The sequence below is a fragment of the Cimex lectularius genome, unplaced genomic scaffold (assembly GCF_000648675.2).
Source record: "Cimex lectularius strain Harlan isolate CLEC.00 unplaced genomic scaffold, Clec_2.1 scaffold136, whole genome shotgun sequence".
Taxonomy (NCBI): Eukaryota; Metazoa; Arthropoda; class Insecta; order Hemiptera; family Cimicidae; genus Cimex; species Cimex lectularius.
Genome location: NW_019394223.1, coordinates 679,468 through 702,815, shown reverse-complemented (window position 1 = coordinate 702,815; position 23,348 = coordinate 679,468). Strand labels below are relative to the sequence as shown.

Here is a 23,348-nt window from a genome sequence, read left to right as displayed (position 1 = left end):
TATCTTTGTCATAACTAGTTTATTTATGTTTTATTTTTCGTACAAATTTTGTATTTTTGTAACAATAACAGAGGGTTTTTTTTCGATTTTCTAATGTAGAAAAAGTTGGACAAGTTGGAATATAATTGTAGATGAACGCCTGGCTCCATAATTTAAAAGAACGCCTTTTACAGACTTATTAGAAAACCAACAACAAATTCTTCTGACGTTAAAACACATCTGTAAGTCACAAGAGAATCAAACTTTATTTTCGTTTAACTAAATAATAAAGGTTAAGAAAAAGAACATCTGACGATTTGAGTCTAACACAAGACACAACTCTGGCATGTGCTGTCCGTGCTATTTCGCTAATTCCCTGAAGTTTAGGCTCTGGTCTACTTAAAATGTACTAAAAATGGTTAAGAAAATAATCAGAAATTAAGAAACAAGTAATATTAAGGAACGATCAAAAAGATGGTAAAAAGCAGGATAAAATTCTATTTCATCAAACGATTCCTTGTCAGATAAGCTAGCAAATGTTTTTTTAAATTATCTTTGGCATGAAACGAATTTCAAATAATCGTTAACAAGCTTGAACGTGAATTCATAATTTATTCGAAAATCTAAGAATAAAATGGACAATTGTATAAATTATCTTATCACGTGATACAAATACATAAACTAGTTTATTTATTTGTTTTGTTTTCGTACAAATTTTGTAATTTTGTAACAAGATCAGAGGTTTTCTTTAGGTTTTCTAATATAGAAAAACCTGGGCAACATTGGCCATTCGTATATTATTATATCCATCCGCCATTATATCAAATTTGAAATCTTTTTAAGTTGATATCAGCATTAGTTGTCCATGTAGCATTTACTGTGTGAGAGGTTTTCAGAGTCAAACCGACCGATTTTTAGAATTTTTTAAGAATCAAATATTAACGGATCGGATCGTGTAGAGATTCTCACGAAATAACTCTTTACCCGGTGAAGTGTCTCCGTTTGGAGGGAGGTAAGAGGCCTATTGTCGGATTTAAAAACGTGAAACTCGAGTGGCCATAAAGGGGTGTAGGGCAGAGACAAAACGTGGAAAGGAAGCCTTGAAAAAGTGCCAGCCAGGAGGAAAAGACAAGGGCGAGGGGAGACAAAGGAAAGAGATCCCGCAGTGTGAGGTTGGGGTACTATCAAAGGGTAACTGGATATCCTTCTTATTAATCCCACAACCCTTCCTGCCTTCTTCTTCCCAGGATTTCACGTAAAATATGTACTCCGGGCGGGGTTTTTTTTCATCTGGAAAAAATTCTTAAAGAAGGGGAGAAAAGGAGGCTGGAATACTTTAAAAAGCGAAATCATAATGGGAACCCTTATTTACCCTTTTCCCTCCCTTTTTATATCTTTTTGTCCATCCATCGTTTTCTCATTTTAATATTTATTTATTTTATTTGCATAATTTAAGTTGTTTTTTCAAAACTCTCCCTTTTCAGTCAGGGGACGTTGTATAATCATTCTTACAACTAACTCTTGAATATCCATATGTATACTGATAATTTTAATTGAGTAAAAAAATATTTCCCAAAAATTCAAGTAGTTAAGAAAATCATACAGAAAAGTATACATCAACAAATAGCAAACGTTAAATAAAAAAATTACCATTAAATTAACAAAACCTTTAAAAAAATACTAGATACTAGATTTTGCAGCGTGAAGGAGTGTTGCCACTGGGAAACTTTTCCTATAAGAAACTCAAATGACAAATTCAACATATATGAATATTAAATTCACTAATTTCGTGGTTCGCTTGACCAATTAATATATTATAATTAATTAAGGTTTTTAGTTGAGATAAAAAAAGTTAATGGCACGAGCGGGATTCGAACCACCCCCCCTGGCAAAAAGGAGAGAAAACTCATATGGTGGGGTTGAGATGGGAAGTTGATGTCCAAGTGGATCGAGGTCATGATAGCTCAAGTGGTAGAGCAGTGACGTATCTACCCGAAGATCGTGGGTTCGAATCCCGCTGGTGCCATTAACTTTTTTTCATCTCAACTAAAACCCTTAATTAATTATAATATATGAATATACTTAATGCACTATTTGTAAATATCAAATAAATGTAATTTAAAAAAATATCTCTAACTCTTATAATAAGATCCTCTCTTATTAAGATATTGTTAAAAATAAATCTTAGAAAAATGATTGTTGAACAAGATACAAGAGAATTGTGACAATTATCAGTTGAAAGGCCCATCTGGTATTCTTTGAAAATACCGAATGAGCAACATATGCTCCATTCTGTGTGTAACGGATGTGGCGGTTGATCTGGAGAAATAAATCTGAATGGAGATCTCTAAGGATATCTGTCCGCATTTATCCGGCCAACTGGGCAAAATTAAAATATTTTGACAACGATAATCCCCCTAGTGTAACGGATCGTTCAAAAGATTAATCTTTCTGTAAAACAAAACGCCGAGTTGTTACACTTGATTGTTATATCCTGTTTATAAATCAAGTACAATAAAATGACGGCATGGTTGTTGTAACAAGCTTTGATCATAAAAAAAACTAATGGACATGTTTATCTTGTATAAAATGACATACTGACACCAAGTATTATTGTTCTGCCTTCTAAAATTTTGTAACAAACAAAGAAACTGTTATAAGTAGTTGAATTACACATTGCTGTCTAATACTTTACATTTAGGGAAGTACACTTCGGTCTTTCAAGCAGAAATACATGCCATCAATGCTTGTGCCTTGAAAAATCTCAAAAGAGGTTGGCAAAAAAATCCTAACAAGATCTGATAGCCAAGCAGCCATTAAAGCATTAGCATGTAAAAAAATCACATCAACATTAGTCAATGAATGCATCCAAAATATCCAAAACCTATGGAAACACAACAACCTGATGATATCTTGGGTGCCAGGGCACAGGGGAATTTTGGGTAATGAGAAAGCAGATAGTCTGGCCAGAGGAGGATCTTGGGATAACAAAAACAAATATAGAATCCTCCATCGCAGAATGAATCCAAACAAAACAAAAGGAGAAGTGGATAAACTCTAGCGGCGCTAGACATAATAAACTTATGGTGAAACAACCCTCACCAAGACTGGCAAAAGCATTGCTGCAAGAGAAAACATCTACACAACATGGGTATATACAACGATGATCCCATTTGCAGATTTTGTAATGAGGAGGAGGAAACAGCCACCCATACCATCTTCGAATGCGAAGCAACAGCTTAGTGGAGATTTAACCTAACGTATGGAAAAAACTTAGGGAATCAAATTGCAGCAGCGACAGTCAATGACCTGATACTTCTAAGGAGAAGGATTGAGTCTATTGCACTGAACTAAGGAACTAGGAAGGTACAATAAGCCAGAAGGCTGCAGTGCCTGGGGAGCACAAACCCCGCTTCCTAGTATCCTTTTTTACCATACCATACCAACACTTTACATTTCTATTGCTAAACACAACACCTAAAGGTAAAAAATTATCCTGTAAGAACTCATTTGGTTGAGATCAAACATGATTATATTTTTAATCAAAATATAAAACCATTTCCTATAAAAAAATCAACAAATAAACTTCCTTAAGTGTGTAGTAAAGAAACAAACATGGGTAGAATTCCTCTTGACGTCTGTCAACCAACATAGTCGGAAATTACCCTACTAAATAGTTTGTATTTGTCAATTAATTAAGGTTTTTAGTTAAGATAAAAAAGTCAGTGTCACGAGCGGGATTCGAACCACGATCTTCGGCTATATACGCCGCTGCTCTACCACTTGAGCTACCGTGACCTCGATCCACTCGGACACTAACTTCCCATCTCAACCCCACCTTTTGAATTTTCCCTCCTTTTTGCCATTTTTCAAATGTCGTGTAATCTATTTGATTCTCGGCGACAAATGAAATGGCCACGGAGAGCTTTAATGAAGGTACTTCATTTTAACTTATTAAATTCTCTAGTTTTGAGGTCCGCTTGACCAATTAATAATACCTTTCAATTAATTAAGGTTTTTGGTTGAGATAAAATTGCGAAAAAGAGGGAAAATTTTTAAAAAGTGGGGTTGAGTTGGGAAGTTAGTGTCCGAGTGGATCGAGGTCACGATAGCTCAAGTGGTAGAGTAGCGGCGTATCTAGCCGAAGATCGTAGGTTCGAATCCCGCTCGTGACACTGACTTTTTTTATCTCAACTAAAAACCTTAATTAATTGTAAGATATTAATTGTTCAAACGGACCAGGAAAACTGGCGAGTTTGTATTTGTATTTCTCAATGTCATAGTGCTGGAACTAAAATAAGTTTTCATCAAACACAGATTCTCTATTACGGAGTTACATAACTTATACTGTACTACTTTAGACAAAATATTAAATTAAGACAATTTTTCTTTAAAATTTACAAACCTAACTGTATGATATATATGATTTTTTTTTATTTGAGCCCGGTTTATAAAGTGGTAATTTGAACTTAGTTATGTAATATGTAATATTGTTGTAACGTTGGCTTTGTGAGAAAGAGGCTTGAGCGGATTTCACTAAGTTAGGTGAATACCGCACAGGCTGTCTTCTCGGGTTACCAACCCTTTCCCGTTTCCGCTCATCCCAGCGAGTTGAATCGTATGAAAAAAAAATCTCCCCTACGATTCCCACCTGGTAACCCTAGACAGCAACTCTTTCGCGACAGCCGACTGTTTTTTTGTACGCGGAAAACGCGTTTTTGTGTGATTCTCCCCTTTCCTCCTAATGACACAAGCACGCCTTTGTCCTCCTGTACCCCTTGCCCTGTATCGAATGCGTAAGGGCGACCTTTTTCCCACATTCCGGATTTTGTGTAACCCTAGATATGTTTATCTTTTTATTCTTTGCCCTCCGACAATGGTACACCCTTTCCATGTGACATAATAACCTTCCTTGCACTCGCCTACAGGTACATTCTTTTGTAGCGTACCTTATTTTTTCCGCCGGAAAAAAAACTATTCCGGGGTGATCCCCGTGGACTTTACCTGTCCCTCTTCTATCCATTTAAACCGTTCCCTTACAAGACAGTCTAATGTCTCTAATTCTGATAACGTTTTCCTATTGATTCTTTTATTTGAAATTTTTTCCCAAGATCGCATTGTTTCCGCCTTTGAAACATCCCTTTAGGAAAGAGAAGTTACGTTGAATACGTTGAAAATACTTCAATCGATATTCACCTTATTTCCTCTTCCTTTTTTAATACAACATATTGGTTATTCCTTTTTTAAATTTATTTGTAACCTATACATATTTGAACATATTACAAATGTGATCGCGGTACCTTTTTTTCACACCATCACAGCAGTAACACTTTTGCCAGCACTGCATCTGGAGGGCACATGCCATGAGAAGCCAGTCAATGCTGGCACTAAGTGTATGGGATTATTCGGCAAGGAGTTCTCGAGGCCATGATCGATTGAGGCAAGTTCTCGGGATAGAATGGTTAAGATGGATTGAGAGGTTGGTGTGAAACCTTTGGAATCGGGAATTAGTTCGTTGACAAAAGGAATATTGAGGTCGTTGTAGGTTGTGAGGTTAGTCACATAGTAAAGAGCTTTGACAGTTTTTCTGAGGACTTTTGATTGCAAGGATTGGATGTGTTGGATGCTGGATGGCTTTGGCAGAACCGCACAGTTCCACTCCGTATGTGAAAAGTGGTTGCAGTAAAGTCTTGTATAAGGTTAGTTTAGTATTGACGGTCAAGACGGATTTCGACCTAGAATCTTCTTAGTTGTCCGTGTCTTCTGTTAAGTTTTTGTCTTTAAAGTCTTGTGAGAGGATTCCACGTCAGTCTGCTGTTTAGGTACAGTCTGAAGTATTTACCTTGAATGGAAGTCGGAATCTCTTTGCTGTTCATGTACAGTGGAGGGCATGGTTATTTTTTCAATGTGAACATACACTGAGTATATTTTTCTTCATTCGGTCTTGCTCTCTACATTTTGCACTAATCTTCGTTGTGTTCTTTGATATTGGAGGTTAGAGGACAAAATTGCGGTATTGTTCACATAGGTGGTGAAGATGGTGTTGTACAACAGGTAGGTCAGGAGTACAGATGACATAAAGGATGGGGTCAACAATGCTCCCTTGTGGGATACCGGCTTGTATCGGTCTGATTTCCGAGAACTAATGACGTTTCCGCACTTCACAGTGAAGCAGCGGTTTGTTAGGTAGGATTTCAGGATAAGGTAGTAAGGAGTAGGCAGGAATGGTTTAAGTTTATAAAACATACCCGGGTGCCATACCCTAATCAAAAGCCTTTGCTACATCTAGGAAAGCACCCAAGCAATACTATTTCTTCTCGAGAGCAGAGGAGATGGTGCCGACAACTTTCAAACCTTATTGGATCGTAGAATGATGTGAACGGAAACAGAATTGTTAAAGGAAATTATTTTATAAGTATCTAGAAAGGGATTAATCGCTTTAAAAGGAATCTTTCGAGGAATTGGGACATTGCAGGAAGAAGAGTGGTGGGTCTGTAAGAGGATATGTGTTTGGGAGTTTGTGAGGTTTAGGAATGAAGTTAAGTATAAGATAAAGATAAGTATTGAGGTGTGCAGCTAGGCTAGCAGTACAGATGATATAAAGGAAGGGGCCAAGAATGCTCCCGTGTGGGACGCCGGCTTGTATCGGTCTGATTTCAACATCTAGCTACTCACCCAAGCAATACTCTTTGTTCTCAAGTGCAGAGTTGTTGCCGACAACTTTCAGACCTTGTTTGATCATAGAATGTTGTAGACTGAAGCCGAATTGTTAGAGGGAATTATAAGTATCTAGGATGGGGATTAATCGCTTTAAAAGGACAGTTTCGAGGATTTTGGACATTACAGGAAGAAGGTTTATGGGTCTGTAGGTGGATATGTGGTTGGGAGATTTGTGAGCTTTAGGAATAAAGATATCGACTGAATACAGAGTATCAAATCAACAAAATCATCATTGATTATTCTAACTGCCAAATAAAGGTTTCATGCAAACAAAACATTTTTAAGAAAATACTTGTTACTTGATAATATTATCCAGATGAATTTTAAATTATCGCTAATTAAGCGTTAACCCGTTTCGCCGATGTGTAAATAATGTCGATGTTATCATAATAAGAAAATATGCTAAATCACACTACGGAAATTTTTTATGTTTATGAAACTTGCCAAAGATAATAATGCTAATGCTTAATTCAAAAGTGGAATTTTTATAAGTTGTCAAAGTGGTTCTTTCGTGTTATATGAATGTTATATGAAATTTTTGTTTGAGCACTGCATCAAAATGCATCTGGCAAAAAATAAAACAGCGAGACTTACTAGAGAGGCTTTATTTAATTTGTGAATTAATTGTGCTACATTGTAAAATAAGATTTGTTATTGGCTGTCCTCAATTTTCAACCATCCTGGATCAATTGAAGAACGATAATAGCTCTATATTCGAAATTGCTGTTCTTGCATGGCCAGTCCTTTGTCCGTCGTACAAAACGACCGGAGTAATAGTTGTACCTCCAGGTGTTTCGCTCTTTCCGACGCTCTTGTGATGAAAATTAAAGATTATAAAAGCCCACGCTGCCGGGAAAGGGTTGCATTTATAGTTTTGTCAAGTATTTGTAACCCCCATGGCCCCTGAATGGGTTCCCTCATTTCAAATCACCCCTCTAAATCCCCTCCACGCGGAATAAAGGAAAGGCTTAAGGTTTTATTTTTTCCGTACACAAAAATTCTATTAAAAAAAATACGTTGACCCTTTTTTTCTGTTAAACCCTTTGTCAAAGGGTTGTCTGTTCAGGGTAAAGGGTTCCGGGTTCGTCCTTTTTTGGAGAAATTCATGGGAGAATGGTTTTTTTTTTTTTCTTTTTGTAAAGCGCACTCTTGTCATATTAGTCCTATAAGGAGCATTCGAGCACCTGAAACAACATCCAATCCCGTGATTTAGAACTCTCTCGGCTTTTATACGACTCATGCTCCGTGACTACACACAAAAACTATACCTGACATTTCCCACCGTGCTCATTATTAACATTTTTTTCTCCAAATCATCACGCAATTAAAATTTGTATTATAATAACACGCAATATGAAGTAGGCGTTATTAATTAGGAAAAACTTTCATAGAAGTCATTTTAACTTGTCTGGTTTTGTTTTAAACAATAACATTTCTGAACAGTTTTGTATCAGCATAAATTAAACATTATTTAGGGATCGTGAGAACGGTATGGTGTGATGTAGGTTTAGAAAAACATTTTCTTTATAGTGCCAACGTTTCGATCTTTAGTGAGATCATCTTCAGGGCTCAAAGTGTGTGTTTTCTATGTAGATGTGTCATTGCTGTGCGTCGTGTTGAGAGTCTCTCTGAAGATGATATCAATAAAGATGGAAACGGCACGATTAAGAAAATGTTTTTCTAAAATTTACGACACACCAGACCGCATCTCACGACCTCCAAATAATCAGTACACATAAATTAAACATTTAACACAGAAACCATTTTTCCTTTCCGAGTAATCGTGTTGGAATGATATATTAAAACTAGAGCATAGTTTATACGTTATAAGTTTTACATAACGTTTAATTTATGCGTACTATTTAGTGACAGTTAATTAATGATTATTTTGAGATCGTGAGATGATCTCTAAATAATCATTAATTAACTGTCACTAAATACCACACATAAATTAAACATTTAATACAGAAACCATTTTTTTCTTTCCGAGTAATCACGCTGGAATAATACACAGTAGAAATCCGTTTATCCGCACTTGAAGGGACTGGGATTTGTCCGGATGATCGTAAGTCCGGATAATCCGAAAATTTGTGATTTTATTAGTATCGTGTCATAAAAAAGGAAACAACACACATACGAAAGTGAACACTTTTATTCGTATATCAAGTAATATTTAAAGTAATAGATAATTTTTATTACTTTAAAGTTTTATTTTTGTTTATGTCGGGACACGCGTTTCTCAAAAATGTATACGTAAAAAATACCTAATACAAATATACGAACAACACGAGACAACAATTTTTAGTCTTTTAAAATATTATAAACCTTTTATTTATTTTTTTGTTTTATTTATTTAGAAATCGTGAGATGCGGTCTGGTGTGATGTAGGTTTCAGAAAAACATTTTCTTTATCGTGCCAACGTTTCGATCTTTATTGAGATCATCTTCAGGGCTCAAAGTGTTTGTCTTTCTGTGTAATTGTGCCATTCTTGCGTGTCGTGTCGAGAATTTCGAACGACGAATTAAAGGTATCATAGTTGAATTATGAATTTTAAAAAATTAATATACATAAATTGAAAATTATGAAAAATTTATAAAAATGTGTGGTGTTTAGTTACTTAATTAATAATTAGTTGGAGATAGTGAGATGCTGTCTGGTGTGATGTAAGTTTAGATAAACATTTTCTTTATCGTACAAACGTTTCGGTCTTTATTGAGACCATCTTCAGGGAGACTCTCAACACGACGCACAGCAATGAAATAACTCCACAGAAAACACACATTTTCAGCCCTCAAAATGATCTCACTCAATACCACACATAAATTAAACATTTAATACAGAAACCATTTTTCCTTTCCGAGTAATCACGTTGGAATAATATATTAAAACTAGAGCATAGTTTATGCGTTATATACTTTACTTAATAAAGAAAATTAGGTGAAAGGTTAAGCTGACCATCGTTATTTATTTTTCCATTATGTTTTAACATTTACCACAGAGATCAATTTTTTTTAAATTTAAGGCTTTGGATGTGGATTTTGGTTTAGAACTGGGTAGTGTTTGTTGGAGTAAAATGGCTATGATAGATCGTTTATGAATTCAAGGAAACGTGCTCAAATGAAATGGGTTTGTCTCCCGGACCTTCTTTGTCTTAAAAGGCCGTTTCTGTCCTTATTATTCAAACAAACGAGCTGTTTTTAATTGAAACGTTTTTGCATAATTACCTTTATTGTATTTATTTCCTTTTATATTGCACAATAATGACGATCGTTATCCCGAATAGGTCATAAATGTTGAGAGAGGAAAAAATACGTATGAGAATTATTAGCGATTAACATATTCTATTTGCCCATTCAAAACGTATAATATAATAAGAAGGTTAAAATTAATTACTTTCTTGACGTAATTAGTTAATTTGCCTTTCGGCCCCCCGGTCTAAAAAATATGTAAAGCAACATCGCGATTTTTACCGATTTGCGCTGACCTTTTTGAAATTATCTCGAGAGGGTGCAGCGTTTGCAAACGCATTAGGTCGTAACTTGTTAATTACGTTCTTTAGAAAAACTTTTTTTAGCCCGACTCTGTAGAAAAGGCTGATGTATAGGATATTGTCACAAAGAATCAGGTTGTAAGCTCAGGAGTGATTGATGGTCCTATGCTTATTCGTATGTTTTACGTCACTTTTTATTAACGAAGCTATTCATCCGTCTTCTGGTTCGGCTCACGAGATCCTCAACGGAAAAAAAATTTTGGATATGCCTTTTATTCGACATATTTTACGTCTTGACGAAATTTTCTATTTTCTTTGTTTCAGTTGTGATGGGCCGTGAACAACCTAGTCCAATTATTCGTGAAGGAAAGACGGTGACTCCGATAGATTATTCTCGTTATGTCAGGAGGTTTGCAAGTTCTTTGGAATGTGGAAACCAGTACTGCAAAGAGCTTAACTACAGGTAAAAACTATTTAATACGATTTTTTAAAATATATTTTTAAACGAGAATTGTTTTTTTGAACAGAGAACATTTTCATTGCCTCGATTGCAACTCGAGAGTTTTTGTTAAAAAAGAGGAAATGATAAGACACTTTAAGTGGCACAAGAAGAGGGACGAATCTCTTCAGCACGGATTTATGCGGTATTCGCCGAGCGACGATTGCTCTGACAAGTATCCGATGTGCGGGCACAACAGAAAACAGACGCATTACCATTGCATACAAGGTACATGCGACAAAGTGTACATAAGCACGTCGGACGTTCAGATGCATGCCAACTATCACAGAAAGGATTCGGCGATTATCCAAGAAGGATTTCAGCGATTGAGAGCGACTGAAGAGTGCCGGACACGACACTGTGCCTTTTTCGGCCAGAGGACCACGCACTTCCATTGCAGAAGAGACCACTGTCAATTTACGTTCAAAAACAAAGCGGATATGGGTAAGATATCGCTACTACCGTTTTTCTGCCAAGAACGAAAAGTAATCGATGATTTCCCCCTATTAGAAAAACACAAGACATACCATATCAAGGATGAACAACTGGCTAGAGACGGTTTCAAAAAATTTCTGAAACCGGATCCTTGTGGATTTGCGAATTGTAGATTTTCGCAAGTCTGCAATCATATTCATTGTATTAGAGAAGGGTGTTCATACATCTTACATTCCAGTGGCCAGCTTGTTAGTCATAAACGTAAACATGAAAGAAAAGAGAACGAAATCGCCTACCGGAAATTTAAGCTAGCTCAACAAGCTGTCGTAAACATCGGTAGTGCAGATCAGGTCAGTATCCTTATGATGTCTTTATATAATATTCAGATCTAAATAACGACTGATATGTTTTGTTTCCAGACTCACACTGATTTACCACCTGGGACATCACTGCTGATGCAGCAGGCATCCTCGTTGGCCGCTCTTAATGCGCTCAGTGAAAATTTCACTACAGCACCGACTTCGGAACGGATGAGTCCCAAACTGTCTACATCTTTTCAGTACAATGTATCTCCTGGTAATTGTCCAATTGAATTATCCAAAAATGTATGGTCTTTAAATATTCATTTTTACAGGGAGTCCAGGCTTCATGGACCAGTCTACATCATCTCAAGATTATGATGATGAATTCACTCGCTACATTGCTTCCTGTAGTACAAATTACATTTGTCAACATCAGTGTCCGTACTCAGGCACAGAACATTTCCACTGCAAAGAACCTTCCTGCGAACTTTCTTTTCGGTAAGAAAAATATTTTTTAATGTTATCCACACTATTTTTTTTGTTCTCAACACAATTTTGTAATAATTTTGTTACAGGTGCAGAGAAACAGCTGAAGGTCATGCGAGGATGCATGAAGCTCAAGAGCGTGTCAGTGATTTCTACCAAGAAAGCACCGGACCCCAGTGCCAGGAGAGCAACTGTCCCAGCGAAAAACATTTCCATTGTACTTGGGTAATTATTTTCACATAAAATTATTGTTGTTTTATTATAAGATAATTAATTAAATTTCCCAATTTAGGATGGATGCAGTGAAGTTGTAATGCCTAGCGAGCGACTGGAACACTTCCGTTCCCATGAAATATCAGCTCAACACAATAATTCATTAGAATCTCTCTTCCGAAGGAAACGTGGTCGTCCACCAAAGAACCGTGTAATCGAGGTAATTTAGTTGATATTAAAATATATCCAAATACCCCCACACTATCATATATTCTAAAAATATATTTCTCTTTTCTAGGTCTGGAATGATTATGTAAGTTTATTTAATAATATTATAATTAAAAAATATAATTAGTTTTTACTTGCAATTGCAGAAAAAATGAATAAGTGAAAAATTGACATTTTATTTTATTTTTGAAAATAAATTTATTAATGTTAACGATTACTATTAGGGAAGTGGAGTTGGTTCTGATACACCTCAGGCTATTTTCGCCAGTTTTAAACTTCCAAAACCAACGCCTGGCACACCTACATCAACAGCAACAGATGCATCAAATTCACCTTTGACTATCACTCCAATCGTTGAAACCAAAGCGCAATTTTTACAAAACTTGGTAAGTTTATTTTTTTGTTTTTGTTTTTTATTTAGGAGGTTTTTTATATTATATTTTATTCGATTTATTTTTAATAGGAGACGCAGGGTTTTCAATCTTACACTGGACCTTGTCCAGACCCACTTTGCTCATTATCAGAAAAGCCTCAACATTATCATTGTTCGCGGCCAAGATGTTACTTCGCTACTGACAGTGATGATTTTCTATTAGCGCACACACGAGATTTCCATGACAATATTGATATTTTAGAAGGATTTCTATTTTTTGATAGATCAGTAGACTGTAGATTTGAAAATTGCCCTAGGTAATTATTTGTTCAGCTAATACATTTGTTTTATGTATTGATTCATATAAAAAACAAATTTTCAATATGTTTTCAGTAACAAAGTGAATAGACACTTCCACTGTATAAAACCAAACTGTGGCTACTCTTTTGTGAGATATTCTCACATGGCCATCCACCAGGCTGAACATGAACAACAGCAACAAGCTGAACATCAACAGCACTCCTCACCATCACAGCCCACAGATTTAAGTGAGCATTGTTTAAACCATCATAAATTTCCACCTCTTCCTTGTTATTTACTAAATATGTTCTTTAGGTGAAAGTTGTGAGAGACTGTCTGTAAAGTCAGAAGTTTCTCACCATAGCAATAGTGAAAATAACCCCGAAGAAGCCACGATAACTGTTCGACCGACAGGTAATTCTTATATGTTGATGTGTGGCATTTTAAAAACATGAAAAACATAGTGTGCACGATATTGTGTAGTGTGTTTCTTTATTTTATTTTATTTTTTTATTTTTTCAATTTGCACCATAAAATGATGCACGATCTTCAATAACTTTCTCATTTATTGTCCATTACCATAGAAATTGCATGGTACTGTGCATTAACTTTTTACAGTTGAACCTCCACAGGCATGCTAAATTAGATTTTTTTTGTTCACAGTCAAAATTGTAATTTTATTGCCATCAAAGCTAATACTCAATGTTTTAAATGAGAGTTAATGTTTGTTGAGTTAGCCTAGTCAGTAGTGAAAAATGTGTAGTATACTTCCGATTCAATGTATATTAAAGAATTAGTATAAATTAATTTAATTGCAAAATAGTGAATGTTTCATGTATCTCTTTGTATTGTTAAAGTGGTGAAGGCGTCAGGTACTTTCTACCCACTCTGTGGTCTGTCAAATAGCAACTCTTCCCCCACACCCGCTTCAGGTGGGTCTCATTTATGAACTCTGTAAAACTGAACTAAAATCCTTTTTGTACATCCTTCGATTGAGACACTCTGTATAAACAGCATTTGCACTAACTTTCATTATCATTCAATACATTTTTGTAAATCTTTGTTACTGAAAAGTTTCATAAGTCATTAAATGCACAAAAGAGTGATCTCCTCATTTGCAAAAGTTAATTGGTGGAGGTTGATTTAGTCATTTTCTATGTTTCAAATAATTTTGTTTATTGTTTTATACAGAAAGCCTAATTAAGACGGAGCCAGGAACTATGAACAGTGAGGCGACGCTACCTGAATGGATGTCGGCTGAGAAGCACGAGCGCTACGGCCCAGAGGTAACTTGTAGTCGCCCATTTTGCAAGCTTAAAAGGAAAGAGCATTACCACTGCAATGCATGCAATCAGGTACAACATGTGAAGTACCAGAACAATCATTTGGGGACAAAAATTACACTTTTTCAAATTAAACACTCTGTTTCATAGCATGCAAGCATTTTGGATTTTAAATCTTGTTTCATTTGCGTTAATTTGGCTTCTTTTTTGTTGTTCCAGGCATTTTCTGAAATGGAAAGACTAAAGCCTCATATTGCAAAACATAATCCAGCTGCAATTCCTTCTGTTCTTGTGAAATCTGAGAATAATAATAATGAAGATAACAATCAGCCTCCTCATCATGGTAAATGATCTTTAATAAAAAATTAAATTTTACAAAAATCTCTAATACTTTTAATGCTCAGGACTAAGTATGATGCCGATGGGCCTTGATGGGCCAGACACAACCTTGATGCCGCCGCCACAGTTCCCCGGTTTCAGTGCTGCCGTCGCAGCAGCTGTCGCGAATCAGCAATTGGCTATGATTACATCTCAGGGTATCCCTTTTATGCCTCATGCCATGCCAGGACTCTATACATCTCCTTCGGGTAAGTTTTCTGCCCTACATTTTCCACTTAATCAAGTAGTATTTACAATAATTTTATTTGTTAAGGCTTGATGTTCACTGGTCATCCAGGATTTGCACCCCATCATTCAGCTCTGGTTAACAACGGTTTACTCGAATCTGCAAGAGCATCTATGCTTTGTAGTGATGCCACACCTGAATCAATTATGTCAAGAAAGTAAGTTTGGATTCGAATCCTATAATGAATGTTTCTGACGTGTTTTATTTTTCCACAGCTCGATTTCACCTCACAGAGACATTTCAGTCGAGGCAAAAAAGGCTAGAGTTCAAACAAGTATGAGGATGCTGAAGGATGAGCCGGTGCCTGAGGGTTATCTCAGATTTAGGTAAAATATAATAAATTATATTCACTAATTTCGTGGTCCACTTGTCCAATTAATATATTACAATTAATTAAAGTTTTTGAGGTTTGAGTTGAAAAATGGCAAAAAGGAAGAAAAACTCAAAAGGTGGGGTTGAGATAGAAAGTTGGTGTCCGAGTGGATCGAGGTCACGATAGCTGAAGTGGTAGAGCAGCCGCGTATCTAGCCGAAGATCGTGGTTTCGAATCCCGCTCGTGCCATTGACTTTTTTATCTCAACTAAAAACCTTAATTAATTGTAATATAATAAATTATTCTAAATTTCGAGAACCTCAGTGACAGAGTAGTATAATCTCTATAATATCTCACTCATATTTGCCACGCTTGCAGTCCTGAGTTCAAAACCCAGTGTAGCCCATACATTTTTATAATATAGTATGAAAAAATTAATTTAAAGTTGCTTGACCCCTTGTTCACAACATCCAATTTTGGACAATAAGCTGTCCTATTTGATAGGAATTACTTTGCTTTACTTATTTTAAATTTTCTATTAAAATAATATATTTGTATTGCCTAATTGACAAATTGCAAAACTCTTTTAGGTTTAATGAAGACTGTAGATACAACCACTGCAGTTACAGAGAACACCAAACCCATTTCCATTGCATGCGCCAAGATTGTGGATATAGTTTTTGCGATAAAACTAGATTTGTCCAACATACAGCGAGGCATGAAAGGTAAGTTGATATTATACTTGGATCAGTTTTAATATAAAATTATAATTTTTTTAAGTTTTTGTTGTTTGGAACAATAATTAAAAGCATTATTCACTGAGCCCTTTAATGGCTTCTTTAGCTGATGTAAGTTTTTATATTCTGAATTGTTATGTATGATTTTTGTACATAATAACTGTTCAGTTATGACTAGTTTGAACTGCAATAAAATAAATAAATAATACAGCCAGTTTCCACATCTATGCCTTCCTTCAACCTTCTTTTCTTCAGTTCACTTCTGTCTATTCATAGTAAAAAAAAACTGTCCGTAGTATGATCCCCTTAAGGTTGAAATTTTGTAAAATCCTTTCTTATCAGCTATCCATGTCATTATAAGAAATTGCTGCCCTTTAGATCCAGAGGTTTGGTCCGCATGTTGTCTGTTAGTCATGGAACTGTTTTATGTATCTAGATGAGGATGGAATTTCAAAAAAATCCTTTCTTACCAGCTATCTAAGTCATTATATATATATAAAATGCAGGGTGGGCGACCAAGACCCAAGGGGTTAAATGGCTGGGTAGACTCGTACCCCATCCCTAAAAGGTCCGGGACTTGGTCGGTTCGCGTGTCCTGCATAAACTTCTTGGACTTGTTCACAAACCCCAAGATTTTGGACCATTTTATCTCAGGGAGTGATTTGGTGATGTCCTCTCCTTCAAAGATTTCAAATCTAGACATAGCAAACCTATCACACTCTGCGAGGTAGTGCTTTGCCGTTTCTTCTTTTATTTCGCAGAAGCGGCAAAAGGGATCTGGTAGGATACCCATTACAAAGAGGTGTCTTCTCATTGGGCAGTGGCCCGTTAGCCTATCAGCCTCCTAATTCCCTTCCTTGAGATAGAGAATAGCCATTTCGATTCTGCTGGTTTAATCGCCTTAACAAACTCTTTCGATTGCCTGTGTCCGGGGGATAAATTCCACCCCCTAAGGAATTGTTTCATGCCCCAGTTATTGATACTCTCTTTCGCTGTGCTGATAGAGTGAGGTAATACCGGTTGTGGCCCAACAAACGCAGTATTAGAACCTTCTTTGGCTAGGCCATCCGCCTTTTCATTGCCATGGTGTCCTTTATGTGCTGGTATCCAGATAAGGGTCACCTTATTCTCAAACCTGAAAATGATCCTATTGATAAGACCTATAGTTTCCTCCACCAGTCGTGAGGTTGACAAATCTTTTTGTAATGCCCTAAGACTAGCCTGACTGTCAGAAAAGATTTTAATATCTTTTCTCTTAATTTTATTTTCCATAAGTGTTCTACAACACACATTGATGGCCCAGATTTCCGCCTGAAAAACGGAGGTGTTATTGCCAAGAGGGGAGGAGATGCTGATTCCTAATTTGGATATGTACATTCCTGCACCATTCCCTCTTCCTGTGACTACCTGAAAGTGCTTTTTCCCTAAAGGGGTTTTAATCTTTTTATCACTAACGCTTAATAATTGACCGTTAACCTTACTCAGTAGTTGTGAGTCGTTATAGGAATTACTGTTGAAATTTCATCCCTTTCGATCCAACGATTTGGTCTGTGTGTCATCTGTCAGTCAGTCTTGGAACTGTTTTATACGTACAGATTACACACTAATCTAAAACTCATTACTTTTACTTTTGCTTTTTGAGCAATCAAACATGGAAAATTATTCAAAAAGAAGACAAAAACTATATTGAAGTTAATACAGTTTTTTTATTGTTGTTTACAGATTAGATACTTTGATGGGTGGTGACTTCCAGCAGTATAGAGTTAACGTAGCTTGTGGTAGACAAGACTGTTCATACAAATCTAATCTTGGTGAGTCATATAATATTTTTGTTTTAATAAGTCTAATTTATAAAATTTTAAAAATAAATTGTCTGCTTTATAGGTTCGGCTCAAAACAAGTCTTCTCATTTCCACTGTCTTAAGTGTGAGTTCGTCTGTACCGACACAAACAAAGTGGTCGCTCATAGGCGGCAACATCAGAAATTAGACTCAATAATGGCAGCTGGGTTTGAAAAATTTACACCGTCGCAACCGTGCTCTTCGCCCGAGTCATGTGCCCACAATGGTAAACAGACACATTACCACTGCCTTAGTTGTCAGTATGCCGTTCTAGGACTAAGTCAAATGACAGCTCACAAATACAGACATATGTAAATAACTATTAATTACAATTTATTCCAAATTGAGAAAAACAATTATTAAAAAGACTTAACTTATTTCAAAATTTAATTCGAAACAAATTTACGGATTTGGTTTGATGACTTTTCTATTTTGAAAAACTGAACATAGTTGCTCATTGTGAATATTGAATTAATGTGCTATGTTTAAGACAAAACAATAATAAAGCACTAATAAAAGACAAAAAGAACCAAATTGTTTAGAAATAATAGGACAAATTGTAGCGTGATGTTTTCTTTAAAATGTGTATGTATTTATCATTTAAAATTATCCAAACAAAATTATTGTATTGTTTGCTAATTGTATTAGCAATATGTGATATGTATATATACGGCTATGTGCCATCAAACAGAAGGTAAATGCCTCTGTATAATTTGTATAGTTGGGAATTAGCTAGTATTTGTAATACCAATACATACATGCATATATATATAAATATATACATAGAACGATTGTTTTATAGATGTTCTTTGTAAATAGCTTTATTTGAAGTATAAAAGAAATGCTTAATTGATAGAGATTTACATATTCCTATAAAAGTATTTTTGTTCATAATCAGATATAATGAGCAATATTTGTATACGTTATGTAGAATATATTTTACATAGTCAAACTTTGTGTGAATAATACTCCAATAAATAATAATTGGAAATGTATATTTTTAGTTAACCTATAAATCATTGATTCGATAATACCTATATCTATTTTTCTAGTGACATGAGAGAGTATGTAACTGAGAAAAATATTATCTATTGTGTGGTTAAACATTTTCAATAATTTGTTTTAGAAAAAAATACGTTAAACTGAAAGTGTTATCAGACTGTTTTAAGTTAGACGTCCCTAACCGATTTATAAAATAAGTCTGAATATTGTTAATGCACTGCTTACTATTTTTGTGCTCTTATTTTTCAAAAGTTGCGAGCAATGCATTTATAATTATAGTCAGAAGAGGTTTGTGTTAAATTCAATTTAATGTTTGAAACATGCAGTAGTTCCTAAAAGTCTTGTTTGATCAATTGAGTACAGTCACTCAAATTAAACATCAAACTGGCTGTTATCACACAAAATTGTTTCTATCTGTTTTAGTATAAACTGTGAACACAGCATCACATGATAAATAAATAAGTGCTAAAAGTATTCTAAAGCTTGCATTGTGCCCTTAATATACCACATTATTTAAATTTATATTATAAAAAGTTCCAGCAATTAGAATTAATTCCATACTGTAATAATAAGTAGTGCCTTTGAAAAGGAGTATTTTTGTCTATCTGAAAAGAAGAAACATGCATTCTAGTACATGGTAGTGATTACAAACATTTTAATTTGAGTATGTGATTAAAATTTTCTTATTTTCTTGTTTCACTGTGAGATAATGTAATTGATTATGAATTTTTTATATTATATGTACATTTATGTAAGAGTGTCATGTACAATATAGTTATTTATTTATTTTGTATCACAATTTCTCTATAATAAGCATAACATAATTATAAAAGGCAGTGGGATTCTGTAAATATAATTTGTAAATCCTTGGGTTTCAAGCCTCCCGTGCCTTAAAATGGTAAAATGGTTGCAATTTTGATTCATTGCCACTATTGACCACCCTGGTATTATTTATAATTTTTTTATGTAAGTAAAATAGATTATCGATATATTTGACACTATAAACTCCACGTATGTAAATCGTTTATAGAATGATTTAGTTAAGAGCAATGAACAATAAATATTTATATATAAATATTTAATGTAATGTTTTTGCTGTGTGCCTTTAATAAATCCAAACATATAAAACCTGGCTTAAATGCCTGTTTATTTGATCTTATTATTATTTTTAAATCAATCAAGTTATTAAAAACATCTAAATGTGATTTTTCCCTAAAGCTTAGCGATTTTAAGAACAAAATACAATTAGAAATGATTATAATACATTTTTTTAAATATAAATATAATATTTTTAAAGAGTTGCCATGTCAACGCTCTAAGTTGCAGCCACTGGCACTCCTCATTATTCTATAATGCATAAATTGAACTGTGAAAAGAAAAAATTATTAATTTCAAAACTAAGTAGTGTGCTGTTTAGTATTTTCCTCTTGTTCTTGAATAGATGAATATGTTGATATGCCATGTTTCTGCCTGGATTGATACCAGCCAAAGATGCTGGAAGCCAAGTGTTTGTTTTCAATTCTTCTGCATTTGATTCAATTTGAAATAATTTTATTTATTTATTTTTTTATTTTAAATTTATTTTATTAAGAAAATTGATATAAGGTGACCGTTTATTTATTTGTTGTGCATGGTTCATTCCATTCGTGGCTAGCTTTTTCCCCTCTACGAGGTCACATCCATACACAAGAAAGTGCGCTTCCGTTAAGGGTTAAGAATAAATCTTTTATTCAATGGAATTATATTATAGTACAGAGGTTGGCAAAACATTCATTAAAATATGACATCAGAAACTAGCAGCTAAACAAGTAAACCTAGGACGAGTTAGGACTGGAATAATATCAGACTGCTGATTGGACATTGCATATTTAGGAGGCGTAAGTATAAATTTGTAGTAGCAGAAACAAGACCTTGCAGATAGTTCCAAGAAGAAGAAGAAGAAAAAACACAACATGCCCTGTGTTGGTGCCTAGCCCGACTGAGATTCCTACTTTTTTTTTGTATAACTTTATTTAAACTTTTGTACATAGTACCTTATAGTTGTGGCATAATGTTTAACGGCATCAAACAGTTCTTGGATCTTTAAGCTCAGCAGCTCCCCCCATTAATTATTTATACATGATTTAATCTAATTTAATCACAGTTAATTATAGTTAGTTATATCGGTGAGTCGCTTGCACTTGAGTCTGCGGTGTGGACGTGCAGGAGGTAGGTGGTCCAGTATTCCTTGGATTTCTGTGTTTGGGTGGGACTGGAACTTGCTAAACATCTTCCAGTAGCTGTCTCTCAGTGCTTGGTCCACTAGAGGAATGTCCAGGTCTCGGTGGAGTGTGGTATTTCGCACGTACCAGGGGGCTCCAGTTAAAATCCGTAAGGTCCTGTTTTGAAATGTCTGGATTCTCTTAATTTGGCTGTTTGACGCTAAGGCCCAAACACCAGAGTCATATGGGTCGAATGAGGGACATATATATTAGTCTTTTGTTGCTCAGACTGATAGTTGGGCTCTTAAGTAGTTGTTTGAGGTCAATTAGTCTGCATCGTGATCTCTTTAGCACATCGCTTATGTGTTGATGCCAAGTCAGCCTCGGGTCAAGAGTAACACCCAGATATTTTGTGTGTGTCGATTCACTGATATTCTTATTATTTAGTACCAGTTGTTGTTCATTGGCTTTTTTCAGATAAGTGAACTGGACTAATTTTGATTTATCTGGGTTTAGCTTGACTTTCCACTTGTCCGCCCATTCAGAGACTTGGTCAGTGACTTGTTGCAGGGTCTGTTGTACCTCTGCGCTGGTTTCCCCTGTGCTCAATGTAGCCACATCATCATCATAACATCATCAAAAAGTGCTGTTTGACTGTTCCTGGGATTTGGGATGAAAGATCACTCACGTTTACCAAATAGAAGAGAGGCCCCACAATGCTGCCCAGAAAATATGGGCTTTGGGTCAGAAATGCCATCCTGTACTTTGACACAGAAAGTTCTTTCCAACAGGTAGGAAAGGATATGTCAATAGTAGGTGTCCGGTAGGCTGTCTTTTATTTTTTCTAATAGTCCTATATGTCATACTCTGTCGAGTCTCTTCTCTATATCAAGAAATAACCCCAGCATGACTGTTTTATGTTCGAAGGCATTGAGGATGTTGTCAATTACCCTCTGGAGCTGTTGTGGGCAGGAGTGTCCTTCTCGGAAACCAAATTGATGATCTGGGATCAGTGGCTTCAGGTATTTCATGAGGGTCGGGAGAATTAGCCATTCAAAAGTTTTAGCAACAATGCTAAGTAAACTTATTGGCCAATATTTTTCCGGATTTGATTTGTCCTTTTGTGGCTTGGGGATCATCACTATGTGGGCAAGCTTCCACTTGAAGGGAAAATAAGTGGTCTTGAGCATGGCATTAAATATTTGGGTGAGCTGTACAAGGGTTTTCCTTAGTAGGTTATTCAGAAGGGGTTGGGTGATCAGGTTTGCCCCTGGCGATTTCTTAGTTGGTGTTTTTGCAATCTCTCTTTTAACCTGCGCAGGAGAGAAAAAGTCCGAAAAGGGAAAAAGTTGTAGCGGTTGTGATAGTTTTTCCCCAATTTGCTTATCGTTGTTGTTATACGTGGTTTGGTTTGGCTTAAAGTGGTCAGCTAGGCATTGTGAAAATGTTTCAGCCTTTTCTTTTGGCAGGATTTGCCATTTATTGCCACAAAGGAGAGGGGGTATGTGGGCCGAGCATTTAGTAAGCTGTCTGGTTTTTTCCACAGGGATCCATCTGTTGGTTCTACAGTCTGTAGCTCTTCAGTCATGCGCTTGCTGTTTTCTTCTTGCACTGCCTTCTTTAACTCTTCTGTTGCTTTGTTATAGCGAGTTTTATCTTCTGGATGTCTGGTGCACTCCATTGTCTTCGGGCTGCTTTTTTGGCGTTGCACAGTTGTGTTATCCGAGGTGTTGTTTTTGACTTTGATTTGTTCCTTGGTTGAGCTATATTTTGGGAACTTGCTACTATTGTTGCTGCTTGGATGTTAGCTGTCAGTTCAGCCACGGACTTGTCAATGTCTTCTGGGATTTTTAGGGGTACTCTAAGGTTGGTCAGAGCTTCTAGGGTCATTTGATAAAGTTCCCAGTTGAAAGGATAGTGGATTAGGGATGAGGGTTTTTTGACATGTTGGGGTGTGATGGAAATGTTTAGCCTACTACTACTCCTACTTTTGAGAGTAGAAAAGCTGAGGCCTGAAAGACCCACAAATCCTTAACAAAACTTTGGTATCTGATAAAAAGTCTTAGGTATAACGAAGAGCTCTAGATAATAATGGAGATTATACAACAGTCCAATATTGGTGACGATGTGTAAAGTCATACACAGGCGACTCTTTTTAACCTTAAGGTAGTTGTTTAATGCTTTGCAGTTGCATAAGATATATGTGTCTCTGATGTTACATATATGTCTCAGTTTTTAATATATTTTTTAAGTGGAAATTAATTGTACAATGGTTTATTATTTTTCTTAATTCCTGGCTGCTGAGGGATTTTTTCCTGGT

The 23,348-nt window shown here is 35.6% G+C and overlaps 1 protein-coding gene across 6 annotated transcripts in view; it reads left to right on the top strand.

Annotated features, from left to right (window-relative positions):
- LOC106663891 (zinc finger protein castor homolog 1-like) overlaps nt 1-19,904 on the top strand; it is a 153,041-nt gene extending 133,137 nt beyond the window's left edge. For 3 of the 6 annotated variants that reach the window (XM_014389113.2, XM_024230332.1, XM_024230333.1), the window contains 21 exons: nt 10,515-10,653; nt 10,718-11,133; nt 11,200-11,474; nt 11,544-11,700; nt 11,759-11,924; nt 12,002-12,137; nt 12,205-12,345; nt 12,424-12,438; nt 12,578-12,739; nt 12,817-13,043; nt 13,120-13,274; nt 13,342-13,440; nt 13,884-13,958; nt 14,218-14,381; nt 14,529-14,652; nt 14,714-14,896; nt 14,962-15,091; nt 15,150-15,260; nt 15,838-15,972; nt 17,707-17,795; nt 17,869-19,904. In XM_014389113.2, coding sequence (XP_014244599.1) covers nt 10,515-10,653; nt 10,718-11,133; nt 11,200-11,474; nt 11,544-11,700; nt 11,759-11,924; nt 12,002-12,137; nt 12,205-12,345; nt 12,424-12,438; nt 12,578-12,739; nt 12,817-13,043; nt 13,120-13,274; nt 13,342-13,440; nt 13,884-13,958; nt 14,218-14,381; nt 14,529-14,652; nt 14,714-14,896; nt 14,962-15,091; nt 15,150-15,260; nt 15,838-15,972; nt 17,707-17,795; nt 17,869-18,140 — 3,371 coding nt within the window. In that variant the 3' untranslated portion in view covers nt 18,141-19,904. The remainder of the gene's footprint in view (nt 1-10,514; nt 10,654-10,717; nt 11,134-11,199; nt 11,475-11,543; nt 11,701-11,758; nt 11,925-12,001; nt 12,138-12,204; nt 12,346-12,423; nt 12,439-12,577; nt 12,740-12,816; nt 13,044-13,119; nt 13,275-13,341; nt 13,441-13,883; nt 13,959-14,217; nt 14,382-14,528; nt 14,653-14,713; nt 14,897-14,961; nt 15,092-15,149; nt 15,261-15,837; nt 15,973-17,706; nt 17,796-17,868) is intronic. The other 3 variants (XM_014389114.2, XM_014389116.2, XM_014389115.2) reach the window with 3 other exon arrangements.
- Nucleotides 19,905-23,348: the final 3,444 nt, after the last annotated feature.